Raw genomic sequence first — 20,911 nt, 5'->3', positions numbered from 1 at the left:
AATTCGTGCAGAATTTTTTAATTTTACAGTGTGTTTCACATTCATCTATCACACACAGTGATGATGAAGAAGCTGCCATATAACACTCATCTTTTCAATTTGAAAAATCTCTGAGTTACTGTCTTGCCTTTGAGTATTTTCAAATGTGGAAGGGCAGAAGATTGAACCCCAACAAGAAATCTGTTTTTACAGTTAACAATATTACCAAAATAAAGAGCTGGAAAAAAAGAAGAAGTAAACATATAACATTTTATTAACACTTTCTATTATACAAGATACAACCAACATTTGCTCAAGTCAGAGCTCTGCAGCACATCTGGATGTAGAAGTGATGAAGAGTTTTGTCTTGCTCCTCAGAGGTATGGCTGATCTGTTGAGAGTGGTGGCGGTTTATATACAGTTCCCGGCACCACTGGAGCCTTTGAAGTTTCAGCAACTTGACTAGAGAAGAACACATATAGAGCTTAATTATTCAATTAAAAGACATAATCAGGTTTGCTTCATGTTCAACATTTATCAAGTTATCACCATGCATGGAAAATATGCAAATTCATTTACCTGCCGGCAGTAATTGCCTTCTGAGTTGACATCACAATAGTGGCAGGTAATGACTCTCTACGGCCATCTCTGGTGTAGTAGTAGTTGTTGGCAAATTTGTGACTCGGGCCTACTGGCAATCTAGGTGGTGGCTGTGTCCTTCATAAAAAAAAAAAATAAAAAAAAAACTGTAAACAATCTTCTGAAATATGGCTATTTTCTTGGATTAAATACAAACTTTGAACCACTGAATTTATCTGGACACGCAATCACAATTACAGCTGAGATACAGGAAAGTGTTCTGAATGGTAGGTTTTAGAAAGAGACTCTTTACCCTAAATCTTTCTTTCAAGTTATTTTGTGCTTAGACATTTTCAACCTTTTCCCTAATTTAAATTAAGAAAATTTTGACTATAAGATTGATGCTGCACATTTTGAATGTTTGAAATTATTGAGATCTGTACAACGTCTTAATGCACAGCTTAAATGTGTAATAATGTCTGATCTACCACTGGGACAGTACTGCTGTGAGTTAAAATAAATAAAATAAAATAATAATAATCACTTTTTCTGACAGTGTTAAGGATTGTACATGGTCTGGCAGTTCGTGTCGTTTAAAGACACGATCAAACTGAATGGCAATAAAGAACCCTTTAGCATTTGCGGCACCTCATCGAATGTATTATAAAATTAACACAATATTAATATTGTGTCTTTGGTTCAAGTTATTTTGTGCTTAGACATTTTCAACCTTTTCCCTAATTTAAATTAAGAAAATTTTGACTATAAGATTGATGCTGCACATTTTGAATGTTTGAAATTATTGAGATCTGTACAACGTCTTAATGCACAGCTTAAATGTGTAATAATGTCTGATCTACCACTGGGACAGTACTGCTGTGAGTTAAAATAAATAAAATAAAATAATAATAATCACTTTTTCTGACAGTGTTAAGGATTGTACATGGTCTGGCAGTTCGTGTCGTTTAAAGACACGATCAAACTGAATGGCAATAAAGAACCCTTTAGCATTTGCGGCACCTCATCGAATGTATTATAAAATTAACACAATATTAATATTGTGTCTTTGGTTCAGGGTCTCTAGAAGCTAAGGTAACATTACTAACTGTATAGCGTAGTGGATTAAGACGTACCTCTTTGCTATCTCTTCATACCGCAGCTGCAGTTTCCCCTGCAGATCACGCTGAAGAATAAAAAACAAATGAGGTGAATTTTTGTTTAATTTTGTTTAATGCAAACTCTCCTTCACATGCTCATTAGTTAACATTTAGCTGACAAGAGCTGCTACTGCTAGCTCGATTCTCAGAAACTAGCTAGGCAAAATTGCCGATTTAGTACCATCTAGACATAATTTCTTTTACATTCTTACGGCGTTCTGGGTTTATTTTCTAAGTCGACTGGTGTGCAATTGCTTACCCCTGATAAAAAATTACGCAGCCTTTGGATGATTTTAGTAGCAGTAGCCATGTTAGCAGTTGTTGTGAAGGACACGGGGCTTCTTCTGTGGTTATCGGTAACACATTAGCATAACAGTGACACCTGGTGGCCACAAAGTCAACTGCTGACTGTCATAAAGATCTCAAATGAAAACTCTTCAAAACGCTTCCAAAAATGAATAACTATAAAATAATAATAATAATAATAATAATAATTATAATTAAATAAATAAATAAGTAAATAACCTAAAGGGCACACATCATGCTAATTGACAGTTTTAGAACTTTGTCCTGTCAATCAATTCCACAGCCATTTCACTTCCCCTAAGGAAAACTGAGGACGTAATTCTGCTTCTCAACCAACCACAAAACTCTTGGAAACTTTGGATACATTTCTTCACTTGGACCAAAGTGCATGTATTCTAGAGTATTTTAGAGTACACGTTCTTGTGGGGCCATATGTCTCGACAACTAAAACCTGGCTCAAACTGGGTCATGCAACATAACATTGATCTGAAATAAACCAGAAAATCGCCATCAGAAAAGCTTAAAAGGGAAAGAATTAAAAACCTTAACGTGTGCAAATTATGTCCACAAAACAAACATCAGTGGAATCCAACTTAAGTCAAAGAGAAATACAAAGTTTATTCTTTGCACGAGAAAACACAGTACATGGCAACAACGCCGGTATACCATGCAGTCAAGTATTACAGCTGTGTGCTTGTCTCATGCAGCATGCACTGAACAGAAGAGTTCACAGTAGAACACGTGCACATGTACAACAGCTTGACTTGCCAGTTTGTTTGTTGAGAGTATGTTGAACACCTGCTGACTTTGTATACTAACCTCGACCTTCAACAGGCAGAGATCAGCACAGTGCAAAAGTATGTTTACATCCACATGAGATCCCTAGTTAATTAAAGAAACATTTAATGAGATTTCTCAAAATTACCACCCCTTCATGTTTTAGAACTTGGTAAATTTAGTGAGATCCAGTAAAGTTCTGTAGCTTTAACACCTGACAGTTTGGCAAATTTGTCTGACTTAAACATGGTTACTTACAAATAAAACTAAGGTTCAGTTTTACTTTCTCTCTAAGAATTCTGTCACATAGGTGCACCAGTTAAAATCCTTATGAAAAACCAATTTTAGTGCTTACAAGATCAAGAAATTAAGCTTTTGCAGAAGCAGTTTGAACCAAACTTTCCATAATACCTTATTTCATGTGATTAAACAAAACTGTTTTTAATTAAACAAGGATTTGGCTACTTATGTGCATGTAAACATACAAAAACGCTACTCAACTTGGAGCTAAAATACTCTTCGCTAACAATTACTTCAAAACAAAAACAGATGCAACTTCCACAAGAACAGATTTTTCCATAGTATCAGAAAGGATAGTTTTTGTTTTTTTGTCATATAGAGCCACATGATATAAAGTGTTTGTACAGTACATCGCATGGTTTTTCAATGTAAACAATTCTGTCAGACTGCAGAAATGACTGAGCCACTCGGTTATCTGTCCACTTCATTAACAGCATGATGAGAGGTTATCATCACGAGATTTGAGGACTCTGAGGAGAAAAAGGTGGTTTAAGTAAGACATCAGACAGAGGTCAGGAACAAGCGCTGACAATTTAAGAAACAAAAACCCTTAAAAACAAAACAAAAACAATGTATATCAAACTTGTGTCAATGTGAAATACTAATCTGAATCCTGATATAGTGGTACCAAAAAAAGAAGAAAAAAAAAGGAAAGCAAAACAAAAAATGACCCACATCATAAAAATAAATTCAGGTTTCACAAAATGTCATTGTACAGCATTACATTCCCCAACATACTTGGATTTATGCACAGCACTGATACCAAAATATACATGAACATTTGTACAAAACAAAGACCAAAAATATTTGTTCAAAGAAGCCCTGGATTTGGATTCACTATCAATGCATCCCTCTGCTGTTTCCAGTTGATCTTTCAATACTAGTTACAAAATGTGTCTCAAAATAGTGCACTTTCCTCTGATGTAAACATGACTACACAGTAAAGAAGGTAGGAACAGGTCATCAAAACATGGTGTGCCTCACTTCATTGTTGAGTAAAATGAATACAAACACTTTATGGGAAACACACTTAAAATATTCAAGAATGAAACACTTTCAAAGGCCAAAGAAAAATTCCAAAATGCCTTAAACAAGAAAAAGACAACCCTGTGGTTCCCTTCAGGCTTTGATAAAAAAAAAAAAAAAAAAAGCACACCTCAGTCTGACTGCTCAATGTGAGTGAAACAAGTTGCTTCAGCATGAGGCAAATCACCTCAAAAAGTAGCAAAATCCAGAGCTTAATGATAGGCTTCATAGAGTGTTGTCAAGATAACACTAGCAGTGAAGAAATGCTTAAAAAAAACTTTGTATGTTGAGCACATTTACACTGACAGTTGAGAGCAAAGATATGGCTTAAGAGGATGCTGCTTGGGTGTCATGGCAAATCATTCCCTTCAAGGCAGCTTCATCAAGTCCTCATAACAGATCGTACTTCAAAGTCACAGCCGGGTGGTGTCTTGGTGTGATCTGCAACATTGCCCTGAACTGACTGGCTCCATGTGAAACAATAACAAAGTAACCGTGAATTCATGCAGCAAAAAATAAGAACAAGAAGTCAGTTGTGTCTTATATATTCCGGGTGATAGATATAAGAAGGGGTGGAAGCAAAGTAACAGAGGACATCTACAATACATGTATTGGTAGCTTAAAAAACTTTTAGAGTGGGACAAAAAAATGACCAGAAAATAACAAAATCAATCATATTCTGCACTGTGAGAACTCAAGGGTTGGTTTGAGTCTTTTGATTGATTAACAATACTTCTACTAAAGCTATGCTATTCAAATCTATGATACTGAGGGAAAAAAAATCTTAACTTCTACATTAACTTCTCACTACTTTTGGTCCTACAGCAACCCAGCATTATCTGTGCCTCCAACATTAATTAAAAATAGACATTTTTAGAAAAAAAAAATGCATTCAAAAGACATAAAACTACATTTTATGGATACAAAAAGTTGAGCCTTGGCTATTCCAACAATGAAAACCTGTGTCTTGATGAGCTCCTCATACTTTACAAATATAATAAATATGACCAGAAAGTCTGAAATGCCTGAAGGCAAATATTTACAATACAAAATTCAAGTAAAACTTTCTTCCACCCTTTTAGCCAGACAAGTTTGTACATATGCTTACAAATTGCAATTCCACTGGGTCAGACTGGAAACAACTCAGCTTCATATTATTTCTTATATTAGAGATTAACAATTGAAATGAGTGCAGTAATGAGCTTTCACTTTCTTGTATGTCCTTTTTGAGCAATTTCCTCTCTGCACTCAGTCTTCTCTGATGCTGGTGGGCCTTGATGTCCAGTGGAAGTGGTTCCTGCTGCCTTACTGCTCTCAGAAAAAGGAGGACCTGTTTTATCCTGCTGGGATGAAGAAATCTCCAACTCTGGGTTTTCGTTGGTATCCTCTCCATCTGAGCATGGCTCCCACTCATCTTGCTCTTCGCTCTCTGTTGAACCTTGAACAGCGATCTGAGGCACCAATGTGAACCTCCTCACCACTGGCACTTCCAGTTCCATCTCCTCCCCGCTCTGGGGCTGAGTGACCACCCAGGCCGTTCTGTGCTGCTGAGGCTGGGGAGCTGTGATGGTACCCGTCACAGTGCTGCTGGTTTTCTCATCTGGTTCATCAAAGCTCACCTCCTGAACAGCCTCTTGCTTTTTGAAGGAGTCTCGCCGCTCCGACAGGTTGAGCTTCCGCATCACAACCAGCTGCTCTGATCTGTCTATCCCAGATTCCCGCATCCTTTGGCTGCTCATGTAGCCTCCAAGTCTGCTGTGGTCAGCACTGATATAAAAGCCTCCGCAGGCACCTTCTAACTCAGTGTCACCCAGTAGGTCAACCTCACCATAAAAAGGCACTTCCAGTGTGTGCCTGCGGGGGGCATAAGACTTCTTCTCACTATGATACACTCCAGACAGCTTCTCAGCTGACTGCACCCTCTTGAGCAAAGGTGACCGAGGTGGCTCTGCACTGCGGGGACGGACAATGTGTCTCACTATGGTGGGGGGTGATAGGGTTTTGCCATGATAAGTGTGAAGGGATTTGGCAAACCCTGGCAGTGGGGAGGGTGAGCGCTGAGGAGAAAGCGGCTGGTTCGTGGATGAGGAGGAATTGCAGGCCAAAGGAGAGGGGGGGATGTTACTAGTCGATTTCCGACGGCCCACCTTAGTGTAGCGTTGTGTATTGAGTTTGGAGCCCAGGCCATGGAGCGAGTTGGGTCGGATGTGTGCAGCTGGGGAACTGGGAGAGCTGGAGCAAGGAGATGTGCTCTGAGGAGAGTTGTTTTCTAGGAAGCAGACATAACACTGTTTTCAAATACTGCACAATGTGTGCAAAACATTATCACAATGGCAAATGCAAAACGTCAACCTTCTCATATTTCTATTCACTCAGAAGAAACTTTGAAATTCTGCATCAACAACCTTGAGGTAAAACTTAACCCACCACAACCCTGATGGTCAGGTGCAGGGCTCCGGCAAGGTGTGGAGGGGCCAGGGGACAGGCTGTGTGTTGGGGAGCCCGGGAGGCTCTCACTGGAAGAAACAGAGTGATGAAGACCTGAGGAGAAGCTGCGACTGCTGTGCATGACTGTGCTTTGCTTGGACAATTTCTTCAAGATGCTCCGTCGCCTGAGAAGAATTCAATACCAGATGTTACTGTAGGGAATTTCATATGGACTGATAGCTTTAATTATAAAATTATTTGAACTTTTCCTGCAAAAAAAAATTTGATATATTTCTTTTCATAAACATGTATTCCTCATCTTTGTAGATGACTAACTTTCTGTGACAAAACCTAACGCTAGAGGGAGAAAGTGAACTGACAGACACCATATACTAGCCAAAGTAAACAAATGATGAGTAACACTGCAGAGCTGTAGCCAACGAAAGAAAACGACAGCCAAACCTCAGATCTTCACCTGTCATAATTATCTCTCTTCTTGCTTTTTTTGCTGCGACGAGCCATCTTTCCTTTGTGTTTGCTCTTCCGTGCTGGACCGACTTTGATTGACGTGTTCTCAAGCGCTATGGTTTGAAGAGCCACCTTGTTCCCGCTCTGCAGATTTCATGTGAATCAAAGATTAAAAAACATAAACCAGAAAAAGCAGCTTCGGCTAAACTGAAAAACAACTGCCACATTTTGCCCCACTGGGCTGTTGTACCTTCAGTAGCACTTCTATCATCTCTGGGTGTACCAGGCCTTGAACAGATTCTCCGTTCACGTGGGTGATAAGGTCTCCAGTGCGGAGACCTGCCTGGTGAGCCGGGCTGCCCTCCTCCACACTCTGTTAAAACAATGAGGAGTGGAGTTTGAGTTTAGAATTACATAACTGCCTTTTTAAAGCATTCTCTTCTAGTTTGGGATCAACAAAACACTACATTAGAAACACATAGTAGCTAGTTTCAGTTATGTGATTTGTTATGCAGGCAACATTTTAAAGGCTTAATGTCACACCCACCGACACCATGTGATGAACAGTATAGACATCGCTGTCACCCATGTATACCCGGATGGCCTGAACGGTGAAGCCATACTTCTTCCCTGAAGTGTGGATGACAATTGGTGGCTTTAGGCTACCAGGGCTGAATGACAGGTCCCTGTTAGGGGACGAGTCACGAGATGAGGGGTTGGAAGACAGCGAGCGTGGGGAGATGGGACTGGGTTGGAGACCACTGGGTGAGTCATCTGAAAAATACACATTTAACATATTTACATACAAATAAATACATCCGCAGTCTCAACTGTTATGATTCTATACTGTATGTAAACCTGTCTAATATCAACTTTAAAGCATCAGGTGTAGCTTGGTTCCCCACACCTTTACTGTGTAGAGGTTTGGGGAAATACATACAAAAGTAAATAGTAAATACAATGCAGAAATGGGTCATTAGCTTGATAAATCATGCTGGATATAAAGAGCACACAAATAAAATACTCTTAAAAGTACAAGCTCTAAAATTTCCAGATTTGATTCAGTTTGAAAGACACAAATAAAATTCAGAGCAGTAAGAATATTTTTCTTCCAAATAAAACAAATTGATTTAGGAAGACAGGGATTTAATGTAAGAGTGAAACTGAATTTAAAAAAGGAGCATGTCAGGTTGAAAATATGTATTTTTTTAATATCAAGGGTTAAGATTAAGGTAAATTAAAGGCGTAAGAATGAATAAATTTATACTATATACTGCCTACTCCCTTTCAGACATGTGAGGAGAAGGAAATGTAAAGAATATGTTTGAAATAAACTATCTTGAAAAGAAAGATATCAAATTAATGGATTATTTCCACTTAAATTACTAACCGTAGACAAGGCAAGTTTATTTGTACAGCAAAACCATGTACAACACAATTCAAAGTACTTTACATAAAACATTAAAAGCATTACAGTGGGGTGCAGGAAGCAATAACAAGTGTATTAAAAACAAACTTTGAAGCAAATAAAATAAATAAATAAAAACAGAAAGAAAAAGCTAAAATAAAATAGATAAAATGCAAGAAATAAAGTTCCAGTGTGAAAAATTTAACTGTTGTTTTGATAAAAAGCTGTAAAATGCCATCTCAAATGAAGTGCTAAAACAAGTGACTAACTGTTGAGATATTTCTATTATCTGCTGGACTCTGAGGTCATGATAACCTTCCGTGTACCTGGAGTGATGATGAGGGACAGGGCTGAGACAGAGGCTGACTTGGGAACCTTTCCTGCACAGGGCAGTCGCTGTCTGTCAGGTGTCTCCAGCTGATTACCGAAGCGTCGAGGGCCTGTTGGTTCCTTAGGTGATGAGTGTTTGGCTCCAGTGCTGTTGCTGCGAATCCTGATCCTCCGAAGGTTTGACACCACCACTTCAGCTGCAGATCGGAGTTTCAAAGGTAAATAACATGCTAATGTGCTCACTGTTACTGTTTTTCTTAGTTGCTAAAAGCAGTAAAGCCTATTGTCTGATCAATTTCTCAGTGCCTTAAACAAATTTTCTTTTTAAATCAAACTTTTGGCCAAACCGTGACCATTGGTCAGGAACTTGGACACAATTTGCAAAATTCATCTGCTCTTTTGTGCAAAACCTTAAACACACTCTCAGTCACTAAACAGTCTTCACACTGTGATGCACTGATGTTGCAAAACTGGAAACACTGACAGCATGTGAACACAACTCCAACACTGCTGTCATTTTTTCCCACACAACTCAAACTGAACACACCCGTATCTAATGACGTAACCAGACCAACTATCCATGAACCACTCATTGTTGAAACGGTTATTTAAAATGATGCCAACAAGCTCTGTGAAATCCAGCAAAGAGAGTGAAAGCAGATGTCAGTGCTGATTGAAACAATGGTGTTTCTGTCAACTATTGACCATGTTCTCCAACACAACAGACTGAGCATAAAACAGGTGTACAGAGTTGCCTTTGAAAACAACTTAGCAAAAGTCAATAATCTGACATAGTACGTGCAGGTGAATTTAACCTCCAAACAGTGATGCTTCCGGTATAATCCTATAGTCATAGACCTGCTACTTTTGCAGTACTGTAAACTATATTGTAATGTACAGTATATAAATCTAGAGGTAATTTAGTGTAAATACAGTATTTCAAAAGTCTGTCAGTCTTTCTATATCACTTACTGTACTAAACTACTTTTTATCTGTTTTTTTTTTTTTTTTTTTAACTCCACACAGACATGATAAGACTGAAGACAGAGACTGAATCTTGGTGACTTTGATTATGCAGTAAAGTGCTTTTTTTCTTTCTTTTGTAATATGATAGTACTGAATGTACTATGAAAACCTGTATTACAATGTATCATGCAAGGATAAGTGTGGGTTTACCCTCATCATCAGTGGAGAGGGCGAAGCGGGGCATTGTCTCCAGGCTGTGAGTGCTGCTCATCACCAGAGGACTGGTGCTCCTCTCAGACTGGGATGAGCTGGAGGAGGCCCGAGGGCGAAGGCTACAAACAGTCAAAGGCAAGTTTGATGATTAAAACCAGCTGGTACATGATCAAGTGATTAACACAGTGAATCAGCCATGTGTTGTAAGACACAAGTTCCAGGTGCAAGTGAGTTGTTTATTTCTGGTCTGTTTTAAAGGTATTTTGCAGAAAATCTAGCAACAAAAAAAAAGTACTAAACAATTCTTAGGACAAACAAAACACAAAGAGTTCATGGAGTGGAACGTATTTTTCACTTGCATGTACCTGGCCATACGCCCAGAATGTCTGTTTTCTACACTGCAATCTGATGGGCTTGGGGAAGGGCCGAGTCCTCCCACATCCCCGCGGTCCTCTTTATCTTCACTGTGGCTTCGGTCTGAAGAGAAGCTCAGGTTGGATGGTGTTGCCAGATGTTCTGTGCTGCTGTAAACCTTGAAAGATAAAAAGAAGGCAGAATGAGAAGTAAACAGCTGGACTGATTTTTTACATCTTTGCTGGATGTCTTCAACTGGTTTTACTTTTTTTTTGTGTGTGTGTGTGCTTGTGCGTTTTATCCCTACTTTTTATTTTTTTTTACACACAGAGCAGGTCATAGCTAACATTCTTACTGTGTCTATCAGATACAAATCTGTGTAGCCATGTGGGATTAGCAATATGCAAAGCACAGTAAAATGTACCACAGCAGTGTTTACCTTGCTGAAGCGATGTGACCAGGAGGAAAACTGCCTGATTTCCAAAGATGACTCCTCATCATTGGTTTCCTCATCTTCATCAGATGCCAAATGATGGTAGCGTTCTGAACGAGCTGAATACAGAAACATTCAGAACCGATGAGAAATTTACATCCATCACTATGATCCTATTTGTCATCTGATACAGATTTCATTGACAATGTTTTCAGCGAAGTGTTTGACATATACAGACTTCTTCTGTACACAAATACAACATCAGTACAGGATTAATGCATCAGGTTTGTCTTGATCTTTCAAAAACAATCACTGATCTTGCATGGATTAACATGAAGTACTGTGTTTACAATATTCAATGACTTACTGTCAAAGTAGCTTGTGTCATCCTCTGCCTCCAGTTGAGGAATGAACTCAGCTTTTTGCCGGAGGAGTCCATTCCAGTCTAAACCCAGGAAGAAGGGGTGTTGCTTCACCTCAGAGGCTCCACCTACAACCACACAGTTTTCAGTTAATCAGTCATCGTGTTCAGTGATTCAGAATAATAACCTTGTGTTCTTTACTTGAGTCACTTACTTATTTTGCATACTTTCCTTAATTTTGCTTGTCAATTTTTATCTCAACTTTTGTACGAATTCTTTAAAAACATTTTATGACATAAAAATCTAGTATCAAATCTTATTGTTTTGAGGTAACAGTATTAACATTAATCAAACATCACTATTATCCATATTTATTCACCCGTACCTGTTCCCAGTCGGTCTAAAGGGCTCTGTCTCAGCAGACGTGTGATCAGGTCCTGGGCATCAGCAGGCAAGGCATCATCTCCTTCTGGCCAAATGATTTCATCTGATAAGAAGAATCGGAGGACAAAAACAATTCAATATTATGAATAATAAAGCAGCCACATTCATTTATTTCAAAGATAGTCATAAAGAGTAATTACCATTTGTCTTAGTTTGCAAATTTTAATACCTAAAATTTCTATTTTTAAATTAACTTTGCAGTGACTTTGGCACAAATATCTGCAAACTACAGTATGAAGATATGAAGACTTCCTGACATGAGTTCAAGAAAGTGCAGCGCAGCTTTACTGGCAGCAATATCTCACTTTTATTCTGGATTAATTTGATATTTTTTAAGTGTTTTCAAGATGTCCTTTTCTACTTTTTATATGAAAATAAAATTAATGATAAAATATATATGCCTTTCACATTGACCCTCACCACTGACAACTTGTCCAAAAAGCTCTTCAGGGGTGTCTCCAAAAAATGGGACACAGCCCACAAGGAACTCGTAGAGGATAATTCCCATGGCCCACCAGTCCACTGGCTTTCCATAACCCTGTCTGAGGATCACCTCTGGGGCAATGTATTCTGGAGTGCCACACACCTGCAAAAGCAAACCAACAACAGATCCGTCTGGTCAAAGATCAGCCATTTCTATAAGACTTCCTGTCCAACAAAAGTCTTAATCTTCTCTTCTGCAGAATGATATTTTTCTCTTCCATCTGTGAGTGTCTCACCTGTTTGTCAACAAACTCTCTTGTGTCTTTCTCCATGTGACCCTCATAAAGGTTGGTGGTCATGTTCATTAATCCAATTTTCGACAGACCAAAGTCTGTCAACTTGATGTGGCCCATAGATGTGATCAACAAACTGTTGGGTTGGGGGGGGTAAGAAAAAGTTAAATAAACAATAATAATAATAAATAGAAATCTTCATTGTTTATGGATGCAATCATTGTTGGTTAAGCCAATTAAACAGAGCTGTGCAGAATGTTGGTCTCCTGCAAAAGTGTAAAATAGGAGGGAAGAAGAGATCAAATGTTCTCACTTGTCAGGTTTAAGATCACGATGCACAATGCCGTAGTTGTGTAGGTATTCCAATGCCAGGACTGTTTCAGCAAAGTACATCCTTGACATTTCTACAGGCAGCGGGCCCATGTTCTTCAGTAAGTTGGCACAATCTCCACCTAGGCAAAACAGAAAACATTTAGATTTTCACTTTTACTATCAGACATGTCAATATGTTATTGGATGCTGCAAATCTCACTCTTGGACCTGTTAGTAACACAAAGTATGTAACTAATTGTTGGCTTTAAACTGTTCCATTTAAAACGTCGATACATGTCTGAAATATAAAAACACATCAGTTGCAGCAGGCTCTCTGCACTTTACCTTCCACATACTCCATGACCATGCAGAGGTGACGTCGTGTCTCAAAGGAGCAGAACATGGAAACAACAAAAGGGTTCTCAGCGAAGGTTAGAATGTCCCTCTCCACAAACACCTGCTGGATCTGGTTTCTCAGCACCAGATTCTGACGATTTATCTTCTTCATGGCAAAACGTTGGCGGGTCTCCTTGTGACGTACTAGATACACAGCCCTGTTGAGAACACAATTATTTGCAATTAAATCTTATAAAGACAACTACTTTTACCATTTCATGTTAATTCACAACCATCTTTTGAATAAGGTAAAAGCGGTTTTTAGTCTCCAAACAACTCTTTTAAAGCTGTTTTTCAGTTTTAATATTAAGAAAAGAAAGGGGAAACAACTAATTTTACTTCTTACCCATAAGCACCATTACTGATGAGCTTGATGGTCTCAAAGTCACTCTCAAGAGGTTTTCTTCTAGTCGGAGTGAGTGTCTGCGGGGCTTTGTTCTATAAATGCAGTGTAAACAATAACACAATGACTGGGTTCAATCCTATTAATTTTGTTACTACATTATAGCAGAAGCCAACCAGCTGCCTAAATACTGAAAACTGTTTTTTTATATTTACATCCATCTGTGTAATGTTTTCTAAATAAAGTAATGGACTTGAATTCAACATTTGAAATGCTACTACCCTTTACAAATGTCTATTTAAATTGAAGTCACACTTTCGAGAGAGATTCCAATGTTGCCATTCATCTTAAATTTGCTTTGGATTCCTGTAACCCACTTAACTAAAATAATACCCTGGTTTGAAATATTTATGGTATCTTTTCACACTAAACTGGGTCACTGCATTTCAGGGAAACAAAAAAGAAAAAAAAAGAAAAAAAAAGTCCCAATCCTCTGGAGAAACAGTTGCAATCGACACTCAGAAATTCCCAAAACAAGAAATGTGATTAAAGAAAGTGAAAATAGTTCATATACTCTCAATTTTTATTTTTTTTATGTTAAATCATATTATTTTACATATCAAATACTGTGCACACTGGTATAAACATACCTCTGCAGGAGCATCTGGTTCCACTGTCACTGAAGGACTGGCATCATACTGTTCAAGCTGTACCATGTCTACAAATAACACAGGACAGTGTTTAACATTATAACAAGCTACTTCCATTCCCACTAACATCCACTCATGAGCCATTTCTTATTCCAATTTCCTACAGTGATTGGAGACTTTCCTGCGAACCCAAGCCATTTAAAACCATGTAAACCATGTAAAGTTCTGGACATTAGCACACTCCTTTATGTACTCAACCAGTGTGCTAAAGCCATTTCCTGGTTTCCATGTCTGTTTGCATGAAAGGTCTGTGACATAAGTCCATTATCTGCAGGAAATCTGTTTCGCAATCAGTTTTCGGCCACCATGATCTGGTTTTTAGAGAGTGGCTTTAAAGAACAACATGTTCTTTACTGAAGGAAATTTAATGGCAAGCTACCATGGCAACTACATCCCTATCTCTCTCTCAGGGAAAGTAAAATTGTTTTAATGTATCCTGCTTTGTAAAATACATTTTTGGATCTCTTTTTTTTCCCAACTGTCGATATGTCAGTTTAAAATAAACAAAAAAACAGTTCCGTTACAAGATGTGTGCTTTGGTATGTCTGAATTAATGCATTAAGAGAACAAACAAAAAAATAAGGACTTCAATTAGCTAATACAATTCCCATAACAGATGAGCATAAATGCTCCCAGTGCAGCTTAACAACAGTCATTAGCTATACTGACATGCGTCTGTCAACACTTTCATATAGCAGGGCATATCAAAACCTAGTCAGATCAGCTGTTCCACATGGAATATATGTCTTAGGATAAAATATGTGCTCTTGAATTGTTTTCTTTACAAGGAAGATGTGTGTCATCCTGATAAATCTAATTAGCACATTAATTAGCAAAGATTTTTCATACCAACACATCTGTCTGTGGATGCTATATATCTCTTATTACCTGGAACTTGTCAACTTGTTAAGTGTTAGAAGCTAATGACGATTTCCAGGGAATCATCAAAATGCTACCTTACAGTTTTGTATCTGATCTAACCCATAACCTGCAGTTTAAGTAGCTTTTACTACTTCTAAGCTTCACCAAAGTGTATAGAATCAGAATAAATAATATGATATGACACTACTTTTGTTGCTGACTGAGAATCAAAAATCTATGATGTACTTTGATGGCAACACACACAGACAAGCACTAATGTAGATTAGAAAACTGCATGCGGATCAAGTTCGGACTCTTTCCACCCCTAAGTGAATTATGTGTGAGGCTTGGCTTGATAACTGAGATTTTCTTTACCTTCTAGCAGGTCTCGAGTCAGACCCAGCTGGCTGATGATGTACCGCGGGATATCTGTCTTGATCCCCTGGCCCACTTTAGCATGACCCTCTGCTGCCTCAAGTAGGTGATAAAACTCCTCTGGGTCAAACTCCTGTCAACAGCATCCCATAGTAATTAATGCTGAGAGCTTAAGAACATTAACCTGGCAGAGTGAACTTAAAGCAGGATACTGTAAAAGTAAGCATGTAATTTATCACTGGTTCAACTCAAAAGTCAGTGTGATTGTAAAGTAAATCAGTTTCAGCCAAGAGGCTTTAAGTCTAGTCACTACAGATTTGCTTCTTGTAACTATTCCTGATTAAACAACAATAATTCTAATTTAATGATCTGAGGAAACAAGCACAGTAAATATAATGTTACTGCTACCAATCCATAGATCATACAAAACAGTAGTCAATACTTTTATAGAAAAATTTAATACAGTAGGTCTATCGCATACAAAACTATTAAAAAGTTTTTAAGCCACTGCTGTACAGTGGATGTAATATTAACATAAATATATGTAATGTACTCTTTGTAACATAAGTAAATACATTTTAAAAAACTGCTTTCTGATGTCATAGCAGCCACTTTCTCACAGAATAAAGGTCAGCATTTCATTTCATCCCTACACTGTAGAAACAACACTTTAACCCATTTTTAAACAAAGTAATCTTGTTTTCAATCAGGAAGAGATTTGCCTCTTCCACAGCTTACCAGACATTCAAGGAGACGAGCCGGCCGAGAGATTATGATGAGGATCTTCCGCACCAGCTGGATGATGATGGTTACCTCCTCGCTTTCAGAGCGTTCATAGGCCTAGAAAACATAGAGCGAGCGGGACCCCAAAAAAATATATATATCAGAAAACATGGGTGGCAAAAAAAAAAAAAATTAAAATTAAAATTTATATATATATATATATATATATATATATATATATATATATATATATATATATATATATATATATAATGCCACAAATATTATTTCCTGTTTCCACATTTTGTAACATCTGACAAATGAAAAGTGATAAGGAATTGATATTTTCATGGTTAAAAAAAAAAAAAAACATGCCATCTGTTAATTTTTCATGAAAAAAAAAGAAAGATTTGCAAACTGATCCATAACACTTTAATTGTATCCATGGAATATGACAAATTAAAAGGTCAAACAAAGTATCACATTGAATGCAACTACCTACATTACTGAAAAAGCACTCAGCTCTATTGGAACAGGAAGTATAAACACATGAAACATTGTGTTCCCACAGATTGGCATTAAGTGAAATGTGAAAACAGACACTGTCTGACAGAATTACATCAGTGATGACATCACTTTAAACCAAATGGAATTACAAGAATAATCACTGAGTGGGTCTGCATTAGATTGTTTCAGAGATATAAAGATAAAGGGGGAGGGATGCTCTGTTGTGATTGGTGGTTTGAATTAGGCTAAGTTGAGGGATTAGTTGTTAGTGTAAGTTGAGCTTGTCACCATTTCTAAAACAATCTAGCAAAAACCCACAAGATGAGAGTCTTTATGAGTCCTTAATGAAATATTTTCTGTATAAGTGGAAACGCTGAGTACTAGTGAAAAAGTGGTAGCACACAGTATACAATACTAAACATTTAATCCAAGTCATATGCATGTATGGCTGCAGTCTAGCGAGGGTGTGTAAAGCTAAGTTGAGCTTGGCAGTAATAATGGAAAGAGGGGGAGATGGCCACCCTAATTCCTGAACAGAAAGAAAATACCCCAAACATCACCTCTAAGATTCACTGCATTCATGCAACTTTCCTCTGATTTCCAAAGATTGTCATAGTAATTGTTTATGTGAGGTTAAATAGTTGTGTGTCTCATCCTGTGATAAGAGTCACACCTCCATGTAAATGTTATAACATAGGAGGATAAGAAAGAGATTCTTGTTACTTTAGAGTCACAAGGCCAGTTCCTGGTTGGATATCCTACACTGGGAGACACAGAAGTCTCATGTGATCACTGAGTGTTAAATCAGCTGGATGAATCTGGCACTTACGCAGATCCCTTCCTGTATTGTTTCTATTTGTAAAAACAATTAAAAATTAATCAGTTAACAGACAACGATTACAGGTTAAACCACATTAAATGATCTGCTGATTGTCAAAATGGTGGATTTATGGAAAAAAAACATTTCTTACAGTTAAGATAGTAGACTTTTTTCCAATTTATTTGATAAAGTAGCTAAATCTACTACTTTCTAAACATCAGATGACACTTCCCAAACATGTCATAAGATAATAAGGGTTTAAAACAAACTTTTACATTAACAGTATCACTTATACCAAATCACATATTTCAAAAAGAGGTAAAAAAAGGGGGGAAAATAAACACCTTTGTGACACTGGCAAGTTGTGTTTGTGTATTAAGACATTTCTCTCACTGTATGGGAACAGACTTATCAGTTCAGCTGGAACTACAGCGAGTTGGCCAAATTTTCTGTCTGACAGCATGCAGAGAAATAAAGGGGGAGGTTGCTATAGAAACCAATATTTTATCATAACACACAAGACAAAAGTGCCTCTAACTATTATCCAGATTTTAAGCAATCAGATCTACTGTGTGTGTGTGTGTGTGCTGATGGCTATTAGATGGTTACTAAGTGACCTGTGTGACTGCACTTTTTTTTTTTTTATATGCAAGCAGTCTTCTTTCGTCACTTCATCACCTCTGAGTGACTACATGAAAGTGCAGCTTCAGACTCAAACTAAAATGCAGGAAATAATTTTTTTATGACTTTAATGCTTGAGGTCATGTCTCCGGGACTCAAATCAGCTTGCTGTTCTCTCACCTCATGAAGAAGCTTTTCCAGCTTCTCCTGCAGCTCAGCAAAATAGCGGGAAGTAACCAGGCCTTTCTGAGACTTGTCCAGACAGTCTCGGACCAGCTCTACCAACTGGTGCTGGATGAAGCCAAGCACCCCATCGGCCAACGGGAGGGAGCTGTCTGAAGAGCAGTGGGTGACGATCTCCAACAAGCGCTCCTCCATCTGGGCTGTGGCCTGCAGGGAACACACAAAAGCACAATTAAAACATTCAAAGGACTAGTATTTGTGATTCTTACTCTCTTGGTGGCACCAAATGTCCTTAAATTTTGTGTGAGTGGATTCATATGGTTGTTTATCTTTACCAGTAATTCCTTAAGCTATTATTTTAGCACCTGATATGATTTGTGACTTTTAAAGTTGGGCATCGCTGTTATGCTCAGTTTTGAAATAAAAGATTAAAAAGAAAAAAAAAACAAACAAACAAAAGAAAAACATACATTTCAAGAAACTCCAGCTGGATTAACAACCAGATCTAGTTCTTATAAGCAGAAGGAAACGTGGTTGGATAGAATAATGAATGTATGCACCAAAGAGAAAATTGCACAGTGTGTTTGTTGATGAAATTAATCTTGTTTAGTACGTACCTTTGGAAAACGTTCTCTGTACACATGGTTCATCATGACTATCTCATTATCCACGGACACACTTGATCGCCCCGGGCTACAAGGGAACCAAAAAATATATATATATTGATCAACACTGCAACATGGACCAATAAAGAACCCAACTGTCAGTTCAGTTTAGCCCATTTAACATCAATTCATTATGAGCCAGCCTCTGAGCCAGAATTCTTATTTAGCAACTCTTAAGCACCGCGTGATGCACGTAAGGTGTCTCTGTAAACCCACAGTAAAGGTTTCTTCTGACGAAATCGTTCAAATCATTGACATCATTTATTGCTACATGAGTTTACTATTAAGACTGATAACAGGGGTGTATTTTTGTTGAAAGATCTTTTTACAGAACAGATGGAAAGAAAGCCTATCACATGCAAACACAGTCCCTGAGCCATTTCTTTTGTCATGAAAGATGCTTCTGTTCCTCTGGACGGCAGCTGTAGTTCACCGTGGATCTCAGCAGTAGGCCCCACACCCCCTCCAAAACCAGCCCACCCCTGACTACATTTCGGCAGCTTCATCCCTGAGGCGCTGTTAGCTAGCACGCCCACACACTGCGTGCCATGGTGCCAGAACACTGAGCACTCAAGCATCACACAAACAGCACAGAGCAGAGCCAACAGACAAAAGTGGTCAAAATAACACAGCTCTGCAATCTCTACCTGCCTGCAGACCAACAGGCATGAGCAGTCACTCAGAGACCCCCCCAAGATGCTAAAAGCTACATTTGCTCTAGAATTTGTTTTGGTCATATGGTAGGGAGACAACTTGACATCTGATAGTCTGCAAACATGTAGGAATATTAAAGATAGCATGCACAATCACAACTTGCCAGCAGTGTCTGGGTCACCAAATTTAATCTGAAATGCTGCCTTGTATAACAAACTGTAGCTAATCCCTTGAGAAAGATTTCCATTTTTAATCTGCATAAAATATCAATCTAATTAATCTACTGATCAGCCAACAAACAATACATGTGATGTTTAGATTAGGGCTAGACAATAAATATATATATATATATATATATATATATATATATATATATATATACATATATAAACTATAAACACATGCAACTCAATCACAAATAGTTATTCCATTTTCAAATGATAAAAACTGACAAAGTATTGAGACTATAAATTGATAGAGAAGTGGAAAGCCTTTCTTAAATGTCATTAAACACCTTTTTTTTTTAAGCTTTGCTCAAGAAGGTGCAGTGCATTTCCTTTTTTTTACTGGCTATAAAAAAATGAACAGCATCAATCACACTAAATACATTCCATATGAGCCCAACCTGAGAAGATGTTGAATTTTTCTCAACAGTGAATTGATAGTCACACTTACTTAAACTCCAAAGCACAGTTATAGAAGGGAACAATGAGTAGGTCATATTGGAGATGATATAATTTAATCTCATTATATATTAGGATTAACAACCTGAGGCTCCGCGATCGGGGTCGTATGACCGGTGTGGGTCGTCCATCCTCGTCTGTCATGCTGTCCGTGCTGCGGAAGTGCTTAAAAAGGAAGTGCAGCTCATCTTGTGTTGGCTGGTAGGGAAGTTGGTGAAGACGCTCCTGGGAGGATGAGGAGGACTGCACACACATACACACACAAAGATGGACCCATTCGTCAAGAGAATGATTTAGCTTCTACGTCCCCCAGCTTTAAATCTCATTCATCTGATTGATCTACAATACAAACTGCATTTACTATCTTTTCAGGCAACCTGAGATGATTGTTCCGATAACTCAACATCATATAAAAAATGCTGCTCAGGTTCATTTTTAAGGGCATTTAAAAAAGTAAATAAAAAACACTACATTGTAACATTTATCCTAGGCCTTTAAATCTGCAACACTTAAAACACTATCATAACAACCACACTGATTTAACTGAGTATGTTGCAATGGCTGTTATTACTATAACCAGTTCAATCCAGAAAGATTTTAAAGAAGCTGTAAGCAGAAATGTGTTTCTCAATGACAATATCACAGATCCAGTGAACCCTGTTTCCTCTTTTTGTTATGAGAATGTTGTTGCATGTTAGTCTTGCCTTTTTTAAGGTATCACCCTGTAAAGAAAGGAAAAAAAAAAAAAAGCATAGGTCGGTCTTGCTGAAAACCACAAACATGTTCAGTCAAGTTTGGCAAAGCTGTGCCTGA

The 20,911-nt window shown here is 37.9% G+C and overlaps 2 protein-coding genes across 6 annotated transcripts in view; both read right to left on the bottom strand.

The window, feature by feature from the left end:
• Positions 1-235: 235 nt before the first annotated feature.
• ndufa7 (NADH:ubiquinone oxidoreductase subunit A7) lies at positions 236-2,090 on the bottom strand. The gene is made up of 4 exons (XM_042005277.1): positions 1,975-2,090; positions 1,692-1,741; positions 559-696; positions 236-441 (listed from the first exon to the last, which is right to left on the bottom strand). The coding sequence occupies exons 1-4, from the start codon at positions 2,023-2,025 to the stop codon at positions 354-356; spliced, it is 327 nt and encodes a 108-aa protein (XP_041861211.1). The 5' UTR covers positions 2,026-2,090; the 3' UTR covers positions 236-353.
• A 524-nt stretch (positions 2,091-2,614) lies between these two features.
• mast3b (microtubule associated serine/threonine kinase 3b) overlaps positions 2,615-20,911 on the bottom strand; it is a 31,332-nt gene continuing 13,035 nt past the window's right edge. For 4 of the 5 annotated variants that reach the window (XM_042005857.1, XM_042005860.1, XM_042005861.1 and 1 more), the window contains 22 exons: positions 20,184-20,341; positions 18,714-18,789; positions 18,094-18,303; positions 15,981-16,082; positions 15,243-15,375; positions 13,947-14,014; positions 13,300-13,391; positions 12,903-13,111; positions 12,559-12,697; positions 12,249-12,381; positions 11,950-12,115; positions 11,471-11,572; positions 11,091-11,213; positions 10,730-10,842; positions 10,302-10,468; positions 9,934-10,055; positions 8,754-8,954; positions 7,567-7,793; positions 7,270-7,392; positions 7,027-7,163; positions 6,552-6,736; positions 2,615-6,393 (listed from right to left, as the gene is read on the bottom strand). In XM_042005857.1, coding sequence (XP_041861791.1) covers positions 5,330-6,393; positions 6,552-6,736; positions 7,027-7,163; positions 7,270-7,392; positions 7,567-7,793; positions 8,754-8,954; positions 9,934-10,055; positions 10,302-10,468; positions 10,730-10,842; positions 11,091-11,213; positions 11,471-11,572; positions 11,950-12,115; positions 12,249-12,381; positions 12,559-12,697; positions 12,903-13,111; positions 13,300-13,391; positions 13,947-14,014; positions 15,243-15,375; positions 15,981-16,082; positions 18,094-18,303; positions 18,714-18,789; positions 20,184-20,341 — 4,050 coding nt within the window. In that variant the 3' untranslated portion in view covers positions 2,615-5,329. The remainder of the gene's footprint in view (positions 6,394-6,551; positions 6,737-7,026; positions 7,164-7,269; positions 7,393-7,566; positions 7,794-8,753; positions 8,955-9,933; positions 10,056-10,301; positions 10,469-10,729; positions 10,843-11,090; positions 11,214-11,470; positions 11,573-11,949; positions 12,116-12,248; positions 12,382-12,558; positions 12,698-12,902; positions 13,112-13,299; positions 13,392-13,946; positions 14,015-15,242; positions 15,376-15,980; positions 16,083-18,093; positions 18,304-18,713; positions 18,790-20,183; positions 20,342-20,911) is intronic. The other variant, XM_042005859.1, reaches the window with a different exon arrangement.

Source organism: Melanotaenia boesemani, chromosome 14 (assembly GCF_017639745.1).
Source record: "Melanotaenia boesemani isolate fMelBoe1 chromosome 14, fMelBoe1.pri, whole genome shotgun sequence".
Taxonomy (NCBI): Eukaryota; Metazoa; Chordata; class Actinopteri; order Atheriniformes; family Melanotaeniidae; genus Melanotaenia; species Melanotaenia boesemani.
This window is presented reverse-complemented; position numbering and strand designations above follow the sequence as displayed.

Excerpts from the sequence above, each read along its gene's own strand:
- ndufa7 (XM_042005277.1), bottom strand. The coding sequence starts at position 2,025 with ATGGCTACTGCTACTAAAATCATCCAAAGGCTGCGTAATTTTTTATCA. Across the intron at positions 1,742-1,974 it reads TGCGTAATTTTTTATCAGGG|CGTGATCTGCAGGGGAAACT; the intron begins GTAAGCAATTGC and ends TTTATTCTTCAG. Across the intron at positions 442-558 it reads AAGGCAATTACTGCCGGCAG|TCAAGTTGCTGAAACTTCAA; the intron begins GTAAATGAATTT and ends GTTCTTCTCTAG.